Source organism: Rutidosis leptorrhynchoides, chromosome 6 (genome assembly GCF_046630445.1).
Source record: "Rutidosis leptorrhynchoides isolate AG116_Rl617_1_P2 chromosome 6, CSIRO_AGI_Rlap_v1, whole genome shotgun sequence".
Taxonomy (NCBI): Eukaryota; Viridiplantae; Streptophyta; class Magnoliopsida; order Asterales; family Asteraceae; genus Rutidosis; species Rutidosis leptorrhynchoides.
In genome coordinates, this window is record NC_092338.1 from 223,847,599 (window position 1) to 223,868,933 (window position 21,335).

The 21,335-nt window shown below is 33.9% G+C and overlaps 1 protein-coding gene across 1 annotated transcript; it reads left to right on the forward strand.

Moving 5' to 3' along the window:
• Nucleotides 1–11,577: 11,577 nt before the first annotated feature.
• Nucleotides 11,578–13,101, forward strand: LOC139854412 (uncharacterized). The gene is made up of 2 exons (XM_071843718.1): nt 11,578–12,661; nt 12,938–13,101. Exons 1-2 carry the CDS (start codon nt 11,578–11,580, stop codon nt 13,099–13,101), a joined length of 1,248 nt encoding a protein of 415 aa, XP_071699819.1.
• The last annotated feature ends 8,234 nt before the right edge of the window (nt 13,102–21,335 follow it).

The following is a 21,335-nucleotide window of genomic DNA, read 5'->3' on the forward strand; positions in this document are numbered from 1 at the left end:
GCTGACAGGCTCATACGCACGGTTGATGCTGAGCTAAGTCACAATTACAACCTAAATGAGAAGACACGAGTGAGTGATCACCCGTACGACTGATGAAGCCAACTCGTACGTGTGATGAATGAATCATATAGGTGAGTCAACAGCAGGGTATATAAAGTCTTATGTTCTTCATTTTAGGTTAAGCCTCTCATTTGTTACACACACTCAGATCTTGTGAGCTCCTCCGATTCTCTCTCAGTCCAAATCACCCAGGTGGTGAATAATAGCTCTAGGTGTTGATCTAATCACACTTGATTTAGTTGTGGTTTGACTAAATTAATCAAAAAAAACTTAACCTATTCACTAGAGGGTTTGATTCACTTATTCCGCCATTGTGTGAGTTAAATCTGTTGATTTCTAAGTTCCTAGTCATGTTTCATCACCTTCTATTCTTTCCCCCTCAACTCATATTTTAAAGTATTCATCAATATGCTCCATCCAGTTCTGATTCTCGATATACTTCTAACTTTCATATCGGTCATTCTTCTTTTTCATCTACCGCCGGAAGAATCTATTTACTTCTACTATACTCTTGGTTTTATAGTGTGTTTAGTTCTCCCGTGTCTTTATATTGCTATATGCATTGATATATACGGTTTGTGATTTCTGGGTTGTTGTTGGGTTTTATATCTTCCCTTATATTTCAAAGTCCTTGCTTCTTCTATAATCATTGTCATCCACAGTTAATGCTCTCTTCTATTTGCTATGATTTATACTCCCATTTCTAGTTCGGAGCTTTGTCCTTCCGTTTCTTCTTCTTGCGATTAAGCACCGCTTGTAATGGTCCAGAATTCGCAGATATAAATTTCGGAATGAACATTGTTAATGTTCTAGGAAGGAAATTGTAATGACACGATCTTGACTTGTCAAATTACCAGAATACCTCGAAAAAGGCTGAATCATCAAGAAATATTTTCTTGATATTTAGAGATCAAAGAGAATACAAGAGTCGTGTAACATAGCACATGATGATGTTATGATCTGTGAATCATCATGTTTCATTTAGAAACTCAGCATGAATTACTGTAATATAATCACGTTGATCAAGTGTCATTATATTATACTAACTCATGCTTCAGCTCCCAACACTTCTTCAAGAATATTCCTATTTTAAACTCGAATGTTTCAGAATTTAGAAACTAAAATAGTTTCTTTTATGATATAATACAGATAGCGCGAAGAGGTAAATGATTTCAGATAAGAATAATTATAAAAATATCTTCAGAAGTATGGATGATATTTATAATGAAAGATACGATGATATCTTAGAATGTCTAATATCAGAGGATGATGAAGGATATTGTCCACAAGGGTTTAGAGTCAGGAGCAAGGTATTCGTTAATGACTTCAGCAAGTACTGAATCATTTGGATTCTTTGAAGGCAGGTTAAGCCTTTGTGATTTTTCCACAGCCTCATTCATACTTTGCTCAATCCGTTTTCCAGTTCCAAAGCTTCTCTTTTTCTGAGCTTTGCCAATATACTATCCTGTATCATCCAACTTTTTACTGTTAAGGTCGTTTACAGTTTTTGCTGCTTCATCAGCATTTTTCAAAATTTCGAGAACTGGTTCGCAGTTTAGGGTGTTTTTCAGAAATTTCTCATTCAAAGAATGTAAGTCTTGGAGGTAGACGTTGTGTGGATATGTAATTGTTGATGTAGACATGCTGCGAGGTTTCAAAATACTGATTGCTGATTCTCAATAATTGGTATGGCAATTCTTGTTATAAGGTACGAATGAGTATATGATAGGGTTTCGATAATTATAATGATTTTTTTTTTTTGGAAAGTCAAAGATCAATGAAGTTGTTGGTAAGTTTATTGCTAATGTGGTGAATATAAACGATTCCCCGGTAACGTTGGCGAAAGGGCAACGTATCTATCGAGGTTATAATAAGACTTTTTTTTTTTGATTGAGAAGTCGAAGATGACTTGCTGGAGCTGTGACAAAACTGTCTATTTTGAAACGGAATTGAAAAGTTATTTTAGCTAGTAAATGCCAAAGGGTCTAACACGGATACGTGTCGAACTATGACTTGGGTTTTGAGAGTTTTTCAGGTGTATAACTGTGGGTAACACGTGGTTGGATCATCATCTCGATTGTTCCTTAGTTGAAGGTGTCTTCAGAAATTTCGAAGGGTTTGAACACAGATTGTAATCGTTAACATACATTTGATGTTCTAACACAGTTTTGAAGTCAAAATATAGCTTGTGAAAGATGTAAGGATCTAAGAGTGATGATTTTGGTCATATCTCAAGTTGAATTTTGAGATTTCAAAATCAGAATATGTAATTAAATTTTGAATGAGTATGGTTGTTTTGATTTATATGAAAGAATGGATATTGTTGTGAAAGTAGGGAGTATAGTTGATGATTGCTGAATCAGTTTCGAGAAATGTAATATATTAATTGTGAATTTATATATCTCTCGGGTATTACCTACCCGTTAAAAAAAATTTCACAATTAATATTTTGTACAAAAGAAGTTTATTACAGTCTTTATGAAAATATATGTGTATATTTTCTTTAGATGTAATATAGATTTAATGAGTTAATATTTAATTAAACTCATTTGTTTTATGGTTGGAACTAGAATTGAGTAATCCCTAAAACTTTATAAATTGCATAAGTATTTCTTCAATAATATTGAAATATGAATCATTACTTTGTTATTTGTTGGTTTTCGTGAAATTCTTGTGAACTTCGCAAGGTACGAATGATGTTATTTGAAAAGTTTCGAGTACATCGATGATGAAAGCATAAAATCAAACATATATTCGAATAATACACTTGATTTATTATAAATTGGATTTTTTTATTGAATTGAGACAGAGATTGTAATTAACGATGGTTAAGTTACGGACGAAGGACGTACATCATTGCATATTTGTAATATGAATTAACTGAGTAGTTAAGATTCACACATAATAGCTTAGTACGGGAAGATTTATTATGGTTTAAAAATTTATACATATAAATCTTTCGATTGGAAATGAGTTAATACTTCATAACTCGTTGATACAATATATTTGTTGTTGATTCGTAATAATGTCCACAATGATTCTTGAACTGACAGAGTTTGTGATGTTACAGGTGCTGTTGATTCTGACGATACTGACGGCACTGACTGTGTTGATGATGCTACGGTCCTGTTGATGTTGTTGGTAAAACAATTCTAGCTTGTAAATCGTACACCATTTTCGATCAAAGTTTCTACTCTACCATCTCCATTCACTCATCCGATTTACGGTCAGAATTAAATAATCTCTAAGATTTTGGAGATTACATAACTGCCACAGAGATATCTCTTCAATGAAGTTTATGAATTAATACTTCATCGTTTGTTGTTGTTGATATTCCTGGATATTTACAGGGCGTATGACGTTGATGTTTGAGATACATATTGTGATGTTGCGGTGTGGGATTTGGATGTTGTTGTTGGTGGTGGTGATGGTACTGTTGGTGTTGCTGATGGGGGTACTGTTTATGCTGTTGGTGCTGCTGCTGGTGTTTGTAACCTTTGCACCATATTCTCCAAAGCCACTACCCGAGCGCGAAGCTCGTTGACTTCTTCTATTACACCGGGGTGATTGTCGGTTCGGACGAGCGGATAAATAAAATCTAGAATTTGGTGTAGTATGTAATCGTGACGAGATACTCTAGAAATAAGAGAGAAAATGGTGTTTCGGATAGGTTCGCCGGTAAGTGCTTCAGGTTCTTCGCCAAGAGGGCAATGTGGTGGATGGAAGGGATCACCTTCTTCTTGTCTCCAATGATTAAGGAGGCTACGAACCCATCCCCAATTCATCCAGAATAGATGATGACTAATTGGTTGATCCATTCCGGTCACACTGCTTTCGGAACTTGAGTGGGATTCCATTTCGGAATCCGAGGGACTTGAACTAATGACGAATTCCATTTCGTACGATTGAATAAAGAATTTTTCGATATGAAATAATTTTCCGGCTATCGGGTGGTATTCTAATTATATAGAGCAAAAGGTTTCGTAGATTACGGAGGAATTTACGGAATATGTCAGGCAAAGTTTACAGTAACAGATACGCTAAGATATGAATTAGCAGATACGCTAAGATATGAATTTTGTCTATACACTATTCATGCAATCAATGCAATAAGATGTGTCTAGACTAAGAATGATAAGCAGGTAATTTCCGACAAGAATGATGAGCAAAACTTTTGAAATGCAGACACGGTCGAAGTCCAGACTCACTAATGCATCCTAACGACTATCAGTTAGACACACTAATGCAGACCTGGTTCGCTAAGACCACCGCTCTGATACCAACTGAAATGACCCGTTCATATACATTATAAACGATTCACAATAGTTGATTACATTGCGAGGTATTTGACCTCTATATGATACATTTTACAAACATTGCATTCGTTTTTAAAAGAAAAAATTTCTTTACCTCGAAAATTGACAGGCATGCATACCATTTCATAATAACCACTATCCAACTATAAATTGATTTAATAATAATCTTTGATGAACTCAATGACTCGAATGCAACGTTCTTCGAAATATGCTATGAAAGACTCCAAGTAATATCTTTAAAATGAGCAAATGCACAGCGGAAGATTTCTTTAACACCTGAGAATAAACATGCTTTAAAGTGTCAACCAAAAGGTTGGTGAGTTCATTAGTTTATCATAATCATTTATTTCCATCATTTTAATAGACCACAAGAATTTCATTTCCAGTTCTCATAAATATACGTCCCATGCATAGAGACAAAAATAATCATTCATATGGTGAACACCTGGTAACCGACATTAACTAGATACATATAAGAATATCCCCTATCATTCCGGGATCCTCCTTCGGACATGACATAAATTTCGAAGTACTAAAGCATCCGGTACTTTGGATGGGGTTTGTTAGGCCCAATAGATCTATCTTTAGGATTCGCGTCAATTAGGGTGTCTGTTCCCTAATTCTTAGATTACCAGACTTTAATAAAAAGGGGCATATTCGATTTCGATAATTCAACCATAGAATGTAGTTTCAATTACTTGCGTCTATTTCGTCAAACATTTATAAAAGCGCATGTATTCTCAGTCCCAAAAATATAAAGGGTAAAAAGGCAAATGAAACTCACCTAATGTATTTTGTAGTAAAAATACGTATGACTATATTGAACAAGTGCAAGGTTGACTTTGGATTCACGAACCTAAATTAAGTATATATATTTATTTGTTGGTCAATAGTTGTTTAACGAATTTGATTAAGTCATAGTGTATCACAATCCTAATGCTCGAGACTAATATGCAAAAGTCAACAAAAGTCAATTTGACTCAAAAATTATTTCCAAAATTTATACATGATTATTATATATTTTAAATATCATCATTTTATATTTTTACATATTTGTAAAAGATTTATTAAAGTGAATAATATAATTCATTTATTAATAAATAAAATTTTATATAAAAATATACTTTTATATATCTTAAGTAATAAAATTTATTTAATATCATAAAATATTATGATAGGTTTTATTAAGGTAATTATATTATTTGTGTTACATATTTATTTGATAAAATAACACTGGTAATAATAATAAGTAAAAGTTGTACTATTTTGTAATAATAATTATTATTATCCTATTAATAAAAATATTAATTTTTATATTTACTAAAAATGATGTCATCAATAAATGATAGTTCTAATTTATAAAAATAATGAAATTTTATATTAACAATGATATTTTTCTTAAGATAATAATTTTTATAAAAATGATATTTTTAATATTAATAGTACTTTTAAATGAAAAATGATAATTTTATCTTAAATCAATATCTTACAACATTTTAAATTTCATCATGATACCCATATTCATTATTTCCTAATTGATTTGTTAGTAGCTTTTAAATCGTCTTTTATGCCGCGTTCATTTTAAGGATAATAATAGTAATTATAATAATTACGTGTTACTAATATTAGTTTAATTATAATAATACTAATACTAATAAATATTATGATAATGATAATACTAATAACTATTTTAATGATAATAATAATAATAATAATAATAATAATAATAATAATAATAATAATAATAATAATAATAATAATAATAATAATAATAATAATACTAATACTAATACTAATTTGATAAAAATTAGAGTGACTATAATAACGACGATAATAATAATGATTTTTAAAAAAATTCAATTGACTATAATTTCTAATCCGTTCATCGAAACCATTCGACATCTAAAGAAAAAGTTCTTAATTTTTCGCTAGCTTTCCAACGACATGCATATCTTATATCTTATCTCAACTCCAGGTGTAACTAATTCGAGATTTAACATAACCTATCTAAGGGCAATATCAAAAGTACAAGCATGCATAATCCCAAATACTCGAGCACTAGTCAGGGATACACTATTGATATGTAAAAATTTATTTACGAGTACTCACGTATCAATATTGAGATTCAATATTGCAGAAAAAGTACGTAGACGCAATGGAGATTATAAATACTAAATTGACCTCACGAGCATACCCATGAACCATACCCATCACCTCCATAGCTATAACCCATAATTTCCTTAATCCTATCCTACTCGAAAAACAATTTCGAAATCACTCGGACAACACTCCGTCGTAATATTTTATGTATACTAATAATATCTTGAAATAATACGGAGTAAATATATATATGTAAATCGATTGAGAGAGTTTAGAGAAAAATATTTTCAAGTTTCTATGAAATAATGAAACCTATTGAATTCTATTTATAATAGATTTTTGAATTATTAAAGTGAATTATTAAAGTGAATTATTAAAGTATGAATTATTATAGTGAATTATTAAAGTATGAATTATTAAAATGAATTATTAAAGTATGAATTATTAAAGTGAATTATTAAAGTATGAATTATTAAAGTGAATTATTAAAGTTAAAGTAAAGTAAAAATAAAGTAAAGGTAAAGTTTAAGTATAGTAAAAGTATAAAACTATGTACGTATAATACGCGTATAAATATATATAATATTAATTTAAATCGTTATATATATTTAATAAAATAAAATATAAATATCGTTATCTTTATCATACTAGTTAAGTAATGAGTTGTCAAAAGTGGTTCTAGATATTTATAAAAATTATATACGTTTTAATAATAAAGTTCTTTTTAAACTGAAAACGTTTTTGTACGTTTGAAACTAAATAGATCAATCGAGTCTTTATGAGATTCAATCTTTCACTATCCTTTGTCTAGTTCTCAATGATTGACAATTTATTCTTATTTATAAATCACTTTACCATTTTCCGAATATTGTTAAAACGGAAAGATTTCTCAAATCAACGTGAGCCTTTCAACAGAGACTTGTAATCATAATTCAATATATCTGATAATTCAATCATTTGATCTTATCTTCTAATTCCATTGATAAATATTTTGAAACATATACAATCATATAAAGTATTTAATCTAATATTTTGTTTACGTTTCAAGTTATAATATATATACACATATACATATATAATCATATTCGTTTAATGGTTCGTGAATCGTTGGAACATGGTCGAGGTTGAATGAATGTATGAACGTAGTTTAAAATTCTTGCAATTTAACTTAACAAATATTGCTTATCGTGTCGGAAACATATAAAGATTAAAGTTTAAATTTAGTTGGAAATTTCCGGGTTGTCACATAACTACCCAATTGAAGACTCATAAACACATTTAACATTTCAAAACCCTAGGTTAGTCATCCTTTGAGCCTTCAAGACCCAAACTCACAACCGAGCTTGCAAACTTCAATGTAACGTACCTATTACATTATGCACATAATCAATCACAAGATCAAGTTGGTCAACTAACTCATTAACCATTCTAGTGTCGTTTTGGCCCATGGTGCAATTTCGACCCATTTGCACACTTAACCCTAATATTGGGTCAACTTCACCAAAAACCCTAACCCTAGCCATTTATGGTCTTAACACACATATAATCACGATGTTAACTTATTTTCACACTAACAAAACAACTTAGGTCATCAAAGACCCGTTTTACCCATTCGAGGTTTCCACACCCATTCGGGTCACCACATGCCCAAATAGCACCCATTTACATAACATCTAGGCTTGCTAGTGGTTAACTACCCAATTCAAGACTCATAAACACATTTAACATTTCAAAACCCTAGGTTAGTCATCCTTTGAGCCTTCAAGACCCAAACTCACCCAAAAATCCCCAAATCACTAACAAATGGGTTTTATGTTCATCACTAGCCCAAATCCTAACCCTTAAACATATTAAACTAAGGAAATAAAGTTTAGGACTTACCACCACAATCAAAACATAGCTAGTAAGGAGATGAACAACTTTAATGCTCAAGCTCTAACCCGAAACAAGCTTCTTCCTCTTCTATTTGAGCTTTGTCACACTTGAAACACACACTCTCTCTAGAATTGAAGTGGATGAAGCTTGGTGGTTTTAAATGGAGTAAATGAAGCTCCAAAAACTGATCTAGGGCTTTAAATTCGGTCCCCAAGTGAAATTACCAAAATACCCACTTTAAATATCTAAAAACACAAAAGCAGGCTCGCCAGGCAATCTGGACGGCGTCCAGCCCTTCAATCTGGGACGGTGTCCCACCCTGTTGGACGGCGTCCAACATAACAGGGAAAAACTGGTTCTTACATTCCAGAAGCATACATGCTCAATCAATAAACACAATCCACAGAGTATAAAACCGTGTGCAATTTACAGATTCGATTCTCATTTAGTTAGTCACATTCGCACGCGATTATTCGAAGATCTAGATACAATTAGCCTATGATATCCACATGAAAGATGAAGTAATTTTTGTCTAATTTTCAAATATGCAAAGATTTAATCATAGAAGTTAACACATTTTATCATACAAGGTTATTTTCATGCAAGTGCTGTATAAAACTACATTTACACTAATTCTAGCATATCTCAGGCTATACATAAGCAAACGACATGATATCCTAGTCTAACTTGAGTGTTTTTAAATTATCTTTCCAGTGGTATAAGTCTCACATGCCAATTCGTTGTCTATCAATACCAGATTTCTGATCAAGCAACAAAAACACAACGATAATTCAAATTGACATAACTTAATCATACGAAAACGAAATCAAGCGAATCCAAAGCCTAAACTCAATAGTTTTTCGCAAGGAATCTGATTATAACATAATAATTAACATTTAAAAAAATTAATTTTTCTGATCAAGCAATACAAATTCGTTTTTAAACCCTAGCGCATCAAACAATCAAAATAACGATAACGATTAACACGTACGCGTATAGATTTGAGCAATTGACAACATAACTATGAAACTCTTATAAAAATTAAATTTTAAGAATTAGGGTTCATGTAATTATACCTTAGATCGCTAAAAGATTTATATCAACGCGTAGAGGAGATCGAGAATTGCAAGTTTGATGTTTAAGGCTTGAGCAAAAATTGAATTTTTGATGGTGGTATTGGTGGTGAAAGTCGATGGCCAAGAAGGGAGAGGGAGGAGCCAAAAAGTCGACTGGTATGTGTTTGTGAGGGTTTCCAGTAATTGCATGCTACTTTAATTTAACTTAGGGCCTAAACTTAATCTCCTCACTAGTAACACTTAAGTCCAAGACTAAAAATAAAAGGGGAAGTATAGGGGTTGGCCGAATGGGCCCTTGGGTGTCTCCCGGGCTCTCGTTTTGCAATTCAGTGTAATCGTGGTCCGTTTTAAGTGTCGTTTAGTCGTACCGAAGGCCCGGAACACTAACCCGATCGTTAAACGCAACCAATCGCTTAATTTATTAAAAACCTAATAAATTAAATATTTTAAAAAGTTAATAATTAATAAAATTAATTATTAGAATACACCCGAGCGTTTCGTTGTTCAAAAAGCTATTATCAAAATCGTATCGTTTTTATCGTATTTCATTATCCGAAATATTTATTTGAATTAATATCAACCCATATTAATTACTATCACCCTCCAAAGATCAAGTATGCATTTAATACACGTAAACGCATAAAAGTTAAATAATCGCCGTTAAATAAACTAACGGAAGGTTAACGGAAGTAACGGAAAAATCAGGGTTGTTACAAGCTATCCTTTATATGTATTGGTATATTATAAAGTGTATTTAATACTTGTAAGAATGTATTTATACTCGTAATACATTATATGTAAATACATTTTAACATAAGTTAATTACGTCGTTTAAATAGTAACATATATATTGTTCAAAAACTCTTTAAATTAGTAGTATGAAAATATATATATAATACTTTGTTAATATACTTAATGAGATATTTAATTATCATATTTTTAAGTTATACACACACACACACACACACACACACACATATATATATATATATATATATATATATATATATATATATATATATATATATATATATATATATATATATATATATATATATATATATATAAAATTAATACAAGTTATGACGTTCGTAAATCGTAAGAATAAAAGGGTGGTCAACTGCTTATGTAAAATTCTTTCCGGAGGTTCAAGACTTACTAAAATTCATTGCTTATCAAGTCGAAATTATTAAATCATGTAAATAGTATAATTAAGTAGTCGGAAAAATCCGGGTCATCACAGCAGGGACGAACACTAAAAAAAACCTTATTTTTTAGTACTTTTTTTTAGTGTAAAAATTTTTGTTCCGTAAAATCCAGGGTGGGCGGACACCTTAAGTACCGCCACTGCGATCCCTCCGTCAACTTATCATTAAAAAATCCGTTAACCCTTGATATATGTATTGTGATCATATACATAGCATTGTATATGTATATTTTATTCGTTAAAAGCTAAAAAACATAAGGTACGCGAAGTATATTCGAAAGGCTTGCAATATTCGCTGAAAATAAAGATAGCGGATCAGTTTCCGCGTTAATAAAAGATTACGGGTTACTTCGCTAAGTTTTGGCGGATAGTTAAGCAATCCGCAGACCCCGGATATTTTGAATACTATAAATAGGGAGCATGACCTCTCATTTATAGGTTGTTGATTCTCTGCCATTTGCCTGAATCTTTGTAATTCTCTCTTGTGATCTTGCCCAAGGAACTTTACATTATTTTCAAGGTGAATCATGCTAATTGACAATCAAGACTGGGTCGGGGTGGTTGATCACTTGTTAGTTAAAGTGAAAGACGATCATCAGGGCCCAAAATAATCATCAAACATCCCATCCTTCATCTTAATCTCATTGCACTTAATCCGTAACTAAGTAACTCATTAATTAGGGATTGATCAATTGGCGCCATCCGTGGGACTCATTTTAAGAATTAAACTCGATTTTTTTTTGTTTTGTGCTATCAAACGATTAATTGGCTTGTTTAATTCTAATCGTGTGTTATTTTGATGATTCACAGGCGAATACGTTTATAATTGGCGGTAAATTTCTCGATTAATTAAAGTAATGAGCAATATCGGAATTGATAGTGGTATTGCTGTCGATGTTCAAGCGAATGCCCAAAAAGAGGAAGAAAGCGAAAATCAGTAAGAATGTATCAAAACTGGCATTTTGCGCCAATTAGTTTTCCAAAAATGCAAAGCGATGATTTCTCCGAAATGCCGATAGTAGTATCGTGCAAAATCGCGGAAACTGGAATCACAATCATGAAAGTTCATGTTGATAATGGCAGCAGTGTTGACATTGTTTATGAACAATGTTTTGCTCAATTGCCGGAGAGTATTAGAGCAAATTTACAACCAACCGCAGCCTCGCTAACTGGTTTTGCGAGAGAATCCTCATTGCCTATGGGCGTATTGCCTTTAGATGTTGAGCTTTTTGATGAAAAAGATGATAGTTTAGTGCGGCGAGCGCGGCTAGATTTCTATGTTGTGCGGACTTCATCTCGCTATAACATGTTGTTAGGCAGAGTTGCCTTGGGTAAATTCGGAATTGTTCCATCTACCATTAATGGTATGATTAAATTCGCGACGTGTAAAGGTGTTGCTACAATAAGTTCAGCAAGCGTCATGCCCATTTGTGCGGCTCTTAATGTAAAAAGTGCAGTTCAAGAAACCGTTGATGCTGCGGATAACATGGTAATAGTTAATCCCGCGTATCCTGATCAAAAAATTAAAGTGGGATGCAATGTTTGTGCAGATACCAAGAAACAAATTGTGCAGTTACTTGTGCAGTACATGGATGTTGTTGCTTGGTGTGAAAATGATATGAATGGTGATTTGCACCATATTGCGGAACACAGACTTAATGTAAATATAGCTTTAAAACCTGTAGTACAGAAGCATAGGGGCATGGCCCCAAACCGCGCTAAGTGGCTGTGCGAGGAAGTAACGAAATTGGTGAGACCAAGAATTTTGTGTGAAGTTCAATACCAATCATGGATTGCGAATTCAGTTTTGGTGAAAAAGCCGGATGGTTCGTGGAGAATGTGTATTGACTTCAAAGATTTAAATAAAGCGTGCCTTAAAGATAATTATCCACTTCCGGAAATTGATTTAAAAGTGGAATCTTTGCATGCTTTTCCATATAAATGTTTTTTGGATGCGGCAAGGGGATATCATCAGATCCCTATGGCTAAAGAAGATGCAGATAAAACCGCTTTTCATACGAGCAAAGGTATATTCTCTTATATAATGATGCCCTTTGGTTTGATCAATGCGGGTGCAACATATCAACGCTTAATTGACACTGCGTTTGAAAAGCAAATTGGGCAAAATCTTGAAGCTTATGTAGATGATTTAGTAATTAAAAGCACAACAGACGAGCGAATTGTTGATGATATGCGGGAAACATTTGACGCATTACGAAAGATAAACATGAAGCTTAACCCGCTAAAATGTAGTTTTGGCGAAACTGACGGAAAGTTTTTGGGATATCTTGTTACTGAACAAGGTATTCAAGCTAATCCAAAGAAAATTGCGGCTATTGAAAATATGACAGCACTAAAAACGGTCAAGGAAGTGCAAAGTTTGACGGGAAAATTAGCCGCATTAACACGTTTCTTGTCTAAAGCTGTTGAAAGACAATTACCGTTTTTTAAATCTTTAAAAGGCTGATTGAAACAAAAAAGTTTTGTTTGGACAAATGAAGCTGAGATCGCGTTTCAGGAAATGAAGAAGTTATTAAAAATATTGCCTACGCTAACAGTGCCAATTGATGGCGAAATTCTTTACCTTTATATATCGGTAGCAATTGAAGCTTTTGGCTCAGTTCTAGTCGCGGAAAGGGATAAAATACAAAAACCTGTGTATTTTGTCAGTAAAGCTCTTACAGGGAGTGAAATAAACTATGCACCGATTAAGAAATTTGTGTATGCGCTCATATTAACATCGCGAAGGTTAAGAAGATATTTTCAAAGGCATCCAGTGCACGTGCTAACTAATATGCCGATTAAGCAAGTCTTAACAAAACCGGAGATATCTGGTAGACTCGCGTTGTGGGCAGTAGAGTTAGGTGCTTATCAAAATTCTTACCTTCCACGCAGTGCTTTAAAGTGCCAGGTTTTGGCCGATTATCTCGCTGAAATGACTGGGGAGTTGGAGGTGATTAATGAGCGAACAGAGTTAAAACCAGCGGTTGGAGAAACTTGGGATTTATTTACCGATGGGGCTTCATGTGTAGAAGGCGCTGGTGCGGGTTTAGTGTTAGCAAGCCCAAGTGGTGAAGAGCATACATACGCATTAAGTTTTAATTTTGATGTGACAAATAATGAAGCGGAATATGAAGCGTTGCTTGCTGGTTTAAATATTGCGCGGAAAACGGATATCACCAAGTTACGAGCATTTACAGATTCGCAGTTAGTGGTGAATCAGTTTAATGGCTCTTTTGAGGCACATGATTCCTCAATGCAGAAATATTTGCAGTTGTTGAAAGAATTGGAAGTGCGGTTCGAGCATTTTGAACTCGCGCAAGTGTCAAAAAGTCAAAATAAGAAGGTGGATGCTTTGAGTAAGTTGGTCGCTCTAACGTTTTCCCACTTTCAAAAACAAGTTTGGGTCGAGGAATTGCTAAGAAAGTCAAAATATAACGACTTAATGGTGGCGTTTGTTGTAGAGGAACAACCTAATTGGATGGAACCTGAAATGTCCCGTTCATATTGATTATAAACGTTCCATATTAATTGATTTCGTCGTGAGGTTTTGACCTCTATATGAGACGTTTTTCAAAGACTGCATTCATTTTTAAAACAACCATAACCTTTATTTTATCGATAAAGGTTTAAAAGCATTACGTAGATTATCAAATAATGATAATCTAAAATATACCGTTTACACACGACCATTACATAATGGTTTACAATAAGAATATATTACATCAAAAATAAGTTTCTTGAATTGTCATAACCCGACCTTAACCATAAGGACGAATACAATAACATATGATTTCATCACGAGGTATTGACCTCTATATGTGACATTCTTCAAAAACTGCATTCGTTTTTACAATACAAACCATAGCTTTTATTACAAATACAAGGTTTAAACAACTTAATAATGATTATCGTGTAGCGATAATCTTAGACTTACAAACTTTACATGTGATAATAACAATACGACCTCCAACATATTTTACATTACAAATCCTCCGATATGTAATTTTATTTTTGACACAAATATGCATACTCAAGATCTTGCTTAAATTCAACATGTTGCAGCGGAAACTTTTAGTTATCACCTGAGAATAAACATGCTTAAAACGTCAACATAAAGTTGGTGAGATATAGGTTTAATGCCGGCAGCGTTATAAATATAGACCACAAGATTTCATATATAAACGTTTTAATAAAAATATTCTAAGTTGTTAAGCACTTGATAACCATACTTAACATTTAATCAACGTCGCATATTCCCTTTATTATGAAATCTTACTACACCGTACCAAGTGTAGTCACCGAAACGAAGTACTGTGCAACCGTTGAATACTGGTCGTCCAGTCCGGTTGGGGTTGTCAGGCCCGATAGATCTATCAACAGGATTCGCGTTTACAATACCTCATGTAAATAATAGTTACCAAGTTACAAGGAAGTATGCCAGTGGTACAACTCAACGTAGAATATATATTTTTAATCACTTGTGTCCATAATGTAAATCATAAAATGCGTGTATTCTCATCCCGAAATATTTAGAGTTTAAAAGTGGGACTATATACTCACTTTTGTCTTGAAGATAATAACACGACTTGGTCTCCGATTGATATCACGAACCTAACCATATATATGATACATCAACATATTTTCTTTTTAAGTAATCATTACATATATATATATACTTTTAATACTTTTAATATTTTCTTAGTCCGTAGTTAGTAGTCTGATGTTAGTGGTCCACAATTAGTTGCTTAAAAAAAAATAAAGACCCCATCGTATTCATGTTGATCGGAATTAATCTTGACCCACGGTACCGTGTTGTCAAATGACGTGTTGCGTACATAAAGTACCGTGTTGTCAAATGACGTGTTGCGTACGTACATGAGGTCTTATGATTAATCTTCTCGTGTTGTTTACGGGTGGTCCTGAAATATATAAAATTAAATCATGAGTAAATATATATGAAATATCATATTAATTAGGAAAGATATGATTTATTTAATTTTTCTCCAATTATTTTCGTTGTTAAACAAGCTTTGGATACCCGATCTTATTTTAGTCGTAGTTTCTTCATTACAACTCCGTTTTTGTTGATTCAACTTGCCACTTCCTTGGATCGAGTCAAATTTTAAGAATATGAACTGTAAATACCTTGGTTTACATTCGGAATCAGAGGTTATAGTCCAAACTCTAGGTGAATCTTATGAAAGTAATCATTTTTGTCATAAAAATAACATTTAATGGTCATTTTTCTAAAAATACTTATACTTTGAATTAAACCATGAAATTTTTATGTGTTAACATATTCATAAGAAATATCATTTTTCCAGAACATGAACTTCTAATTCAAAGTTCAAGATGGTTTTTAATTATCCAACCCAAAACAGCCCCCGGTTACACTCCGACGACATAGATTCAGTTTTAAGGTGTTCTTTGTAAAAACAAGTTGTATCTTGTTAAATTAGCATATCATTATGATATATTACAAGTCTTGAAGTATTTTAAAAGTTAAGTTAGAAGGATCTATTTAGTTTGCAAACAAATTTGTAATCATTCAAACTATGTTCTTGTTGTTAAAATTTTATATCACAAAATAAGATAGCTATATAAATATGAATCGAAAAAGATTATGAACAAAGTTACTGCCTCAAGTTACGTGGACAAGATTGCTGTAAAAGATGAGTAAAATCCTAGAACCAAAAGAGTGGTGGAGTTGGATCAAAGGTTGGAAGTAAACTTGTAAATTTGGAAGGATTTTTGAAGTGTTCTTGGAAAGGTTTTCTTATGATGTTTAAGTGTTGTTTTTGAAGCTAGATCTTCATGGTTGTGGGCTGAGATGGTTAAGGTGTTTAAGGCTCATAAGGATGTGTGTTTTTAGCTAAGAAATGGAAGTAAAATTTGAATCAAAATGATGATCCTAACACTCCTTTAAAAACGTGTTTCTAGGGGGACAAAGACAAGATTTTTAAGTTGTAATTTTATGTAATTAGTCAACAAACTTCCAAATTCTAATTACCTTATACTTAGGGCAATAACATGGCTGATTAAAAGGTTGATTTGATGTGTATATACCAATAGTAAATACATCTAGAAGATGGGTATGATACGGGTACCTATACCCTAGGTGTACGTATAGAAATCTTTGAGAAAATGAAACGAGGATTCAAATATAGCTATCTTTTGTAAATATACTTATATTGTTTTATGTATGTAAGCCCTTTAAAAGTGATAAAATACATATCTATACGATGCATGTATAAGTATTATAGGTTATAAGTATTTATGTCAAAGAACGTTACGTATAGTTATCGTTTTGAAAACTTAAGTTAGTAGTTTCAAAATATACCTACAACTCATTGTTATTAGTACACAATGAGATGTTAAATATCCTTAGATCATGTTAAATATATATAAATACATATATATACACAAACATATAATTATCGTATGTTATATAGTTCGTGATATCATCGGTCAAATTGGACCGTCAAACGTTGTGTAAAACTCTTTTTAAAAACACAAATCTCAACAATTTAGATTGCTTATCATGTTGGTAAGGTTTAATTTATGTAAATATTAATCTCATAAGTATAAAACGTTCGAAAAATTCGGGTCGTTACAGTACCTACCCGTTAAATAAATTTCATCCCGAAATTTTAAAGTTGTACCTATTTTGCGTTGTCGGGAAACAAATGTGGATACTTTTGTTTCATCTGATCCTCTCATTCCCAAGTAAACTCCCTTCGAGCATTCCAACGAACCTTGACGATTGGTATGTTGCTCTGCTTGAGTTGTTTAACTTCACGGTCCATGATTTCGACTAGTTCTTCTATGAATTGTAGTTTCTCGTCAACTTGGATTTCTTCAAGAGGAATGGTGAGATCTTCCTTTGCAAGACATTTCTTGAGGTTTGAGACGTGAAATGAATTATGTACCCCAGCGAGTTGTTGTGGTAACTCGAGTCGATAAGCTACCGGTCCGATGCGTTCGATGATCTTGAACGGGCCTACATACCTTGGGTTCAGTTTACCCCTTTTTCCAAAACGTATTACACCTTTCCAAGGTGACACCTTTAGCATAACCATGTCACCGATCTGAAACTCTAATGGTTTCCTTCAGACATCGGCGTAGCTCTTTTGGCGACTACGGGCTGTTTTCAATCTCTCCTTGATTTGCACTATCTTCTCAGTAGTTTCATGGATGATCTCGGGACCAGTTAATTGTCGATCTCCTACTTCATTGCAACAGATAGGGGATCTACACTTCCTTCCATACAGTGCTTCGAATGGTGCAGCTTTAATGCTCGCATGATAACTATTATTATACGAGAATTCTGCTAATGGTAGATATTTATCCCATCCGTTTCCAAAATCGATCACACATGCCCTGAGCATGTCTTCAAGAGTCTGAATTGTTCTTTCACTCTGCCCGTCAGTTTGCAGATGATATGCGGTGCTCATATCCAAACGGGTTCCCAAGGCCTCCTGTAGTGATTGCCAAAACTTTAATGTAAATCTACTATCACGATCGGATATAATGGAAATAGGTATTCCATGCATTGAAACAATTTCCTTTATGTATAATCGTAATAGTTTCTCCATTCTATCCGTTTCCTTTATAGGCAAGAAATGTGCAGATTTGGTGAGACGATCAACTATTACCCAAATGGTGTCATAACCCCAGGCAGTCTTAGGTAACTTTGTGATGAAATCCATGGTAATACCATCCCATTTCCATTCTGGGATTTCTGGTTGTTGAAGTAACCCTGACGGCTTCTGGTGTTCTGCTTTGACTTTGGAACAAGTTAAACATTCCCCAACATATGTTGCAACATCTGTCTTTAAATTAGGCCACCAATAATGCATCTTAAGATCTTGATACATCTTTCCAACTCCAGGATGTATCGAGTATCTTGTCTTATGTGCCTCGTTCAATATCAACTTCCTTAATCCACCTAACTTCGGTACCCAAATACGGTTTGCGAAATATCGAATTCCGTCTTCCCGTATAACGAGTTGCTTCTCATACTTCTTCATTATTTCATTTCCTATGTTTTCTTTAGTAAGAGCTTCTCGTTGAGCCTCTTTGATTTGTGAGTTGAGATTCATGCGAATTTTTATGTTCATTGCTCGTACTCGAATTGGTTCCCGTTCCTTTCTGCTTAAAGCGCCGGCCACCACGTTCGCCTTCCCAGGATGATAGCGAATTTCACAATCATAGTCGTTTATCAGTTCAACCCACCTACGTTGCCTCATGTTCAGCTGTTTCTGATCAAAAATATGTTGAAGGCTTTTATGATCAGTAAACACAGTGCATTTAACCCCATATAAATAGTGTCTCCATATCTTCAATGCAAACACTACTGCTCCCAATTCTAAATCATGCGTCGTATAATTCCGCTCGTGAATCTTCAATTGTCGGGATGCGTATGCTATAACTTTCTTCCGTTGCATAAGGACGTAACCAAAACCTTGTCGCGAAGCATCACAATATATCTCAAAATCATCGTTCCCTTCAGGTAACGATAAAATAGGTGTTGTAGTCAACTTCTTCTTCAGTAATTGAAATGCACTCTCTTGCTCAGAAGTCCATTCGTACTTCTTCCCTTTTTGCGTTAACGCTGTTAATGGTTTAGCTATTCGGAAAAAATCTTGAATAAACCTTCTATAATAACCAGCTAAACCCAAAAATTGGCGTATCTGCGTTGGTGTCTTAGGAGTCTCCCATTTTTCAATGGCCTCAATTTTAGCTGGATCAACCTGAATTCCTTTGCTACTAACAACATGGCCAAGAAATTGCACTTCTTTCAACCAAAATGCACACTTAGAAAATTTGACGTATAACTGTTCTTTTCTTAACAATTCTAATACCAACCTTAAATGCTGCTCATGCTCTTGCTCACTCTTGGAATAGATAAGAATATCGTCAATGAAAACGATAACAAACTTATCTAAATACGGACTACAAACTCGATTCATGAGGTCCATGAATACAGCTGGCGCATTAGTCAACCAAAACGGCATGACCAAAAATTCATAATGACCGTAGCGTGTTCGAAAAGTAGTTACCAGAATATCTTCTTCTTTGACGCGTAGCTGATGATAGCCCGACCTTAGGTCAATTTTCGAGTAAACACATGATCCTTGCAATTGATCAAATAAGTCATCAATTCTCGGTAGTGGATACCGATTCTTGATAGTTAACTTATTTAATTCACGATAATCTATACACATTCGGAAAGATCCATCTTTCTTCTTGACGAATAAAATCGAAGCTCCCCACGGTGAAGTGCTCGGTCGAATGAAACCACGGTCCAGTAATTCTTGTAACTGGATTTGTAACTCTTTCATCTCAGATGGTGCAAGTCTATATGGAGCACGAGCCACTGGTGCAGCTCCTGGTACTAGATCTATTTGAAATTCTACAGATCTAAATGGAGGTAATCCCGGCAACTCTTCCGGAAATACTTCAGGAAAATCTCTTGCCACAGGCACGTCGTTGATGCTCTTCACTTTTTCCTTCATTTCGACTTTATTAACATGTGCTAGGATAGCATAGCACCCTTTCTTCAAGCACTTTTGAGCTTTCAAACAACTAATGAGTTTTAGCTTTGAGTTACCCTTCTCTCCATAAATCATTAATGGCGTTCTATCCTTACGAGGAATGCGAATTGCCTTCTTGGCGCACATAACTTCAGCTCCTATTTTGGACATCCAGTCCATGCCGACTATTACATCAAAACTTCCTACTTCTACGGGTATCAAATCAATCTTAAATGTTTCTCCGGCTAAATTTATTTTACAATCACGGCAAATTTTATCGGCTTTAATTAGTTTACCATTAGCTAACTCAATCATGTACTTAGCATCTAGAGGTAATGATGAACAATTCAATTTATCATGAAAGTCTCTACACACATAACTTCTATCGGCACCAGTATCAAATATAATAGATGCGGATAAGTTATTAATGGTAAACGTACCCGTAACAAGCTCCGGGTCTTCATACGCCTCTCTAGCATTAATAACAAATGCTCTTCCACGTGCAGATCCGTTATTCTTCTCTGGATTCGGGCACTGACACTTATAATGACCCTGTTTCCCACACCCATAACAAGTAACAGTGGCCAAGGCAGTTCTATTTGCATTGGTGGCAGGAGTCTTGGTACCGTTTGTATTTGTAGCGAGAACCCTACAATCTTCAGTAAGATGACCTTTTTGATTACAATTGTTGCACACCACATTACAATAAACAGAGTGATGTTTGTGGCATCTGTTACATAAAGAATTTCATCCTTTGTAACCCGAGTTTGAACCGCTACCCGCACCTTGCGTGGTTTCTTGTTTCTTGTTGGATTGTTGATGATTACCTTCCCACTTTCTTTTATTTCCCGATGTCTTGACATCGGTGTTCTTATCCAGAATAATCTGGTCCATCAACTCGTTCACCATGGTGATAGCTTCATGAATAGTCTTGGGTTTTGATGCTGTAACATTTGCCTTGACCTTTTTAGGCAAACCGTCTTTGTACAGTTCAATCTTCGATTCTTCAGTTGGTACCAATTCGGGACATAGCAAAGCTAATTCCATGAATCGCTGATTGTAGTTGGTGAGTTCAGTACCAACAACTTTCAGGCTTCGTAATTTAGCTTCCAACTTCCTAACCTCGTTCCTTGGACAATATTCGTTGATTAGCATTGTTTTG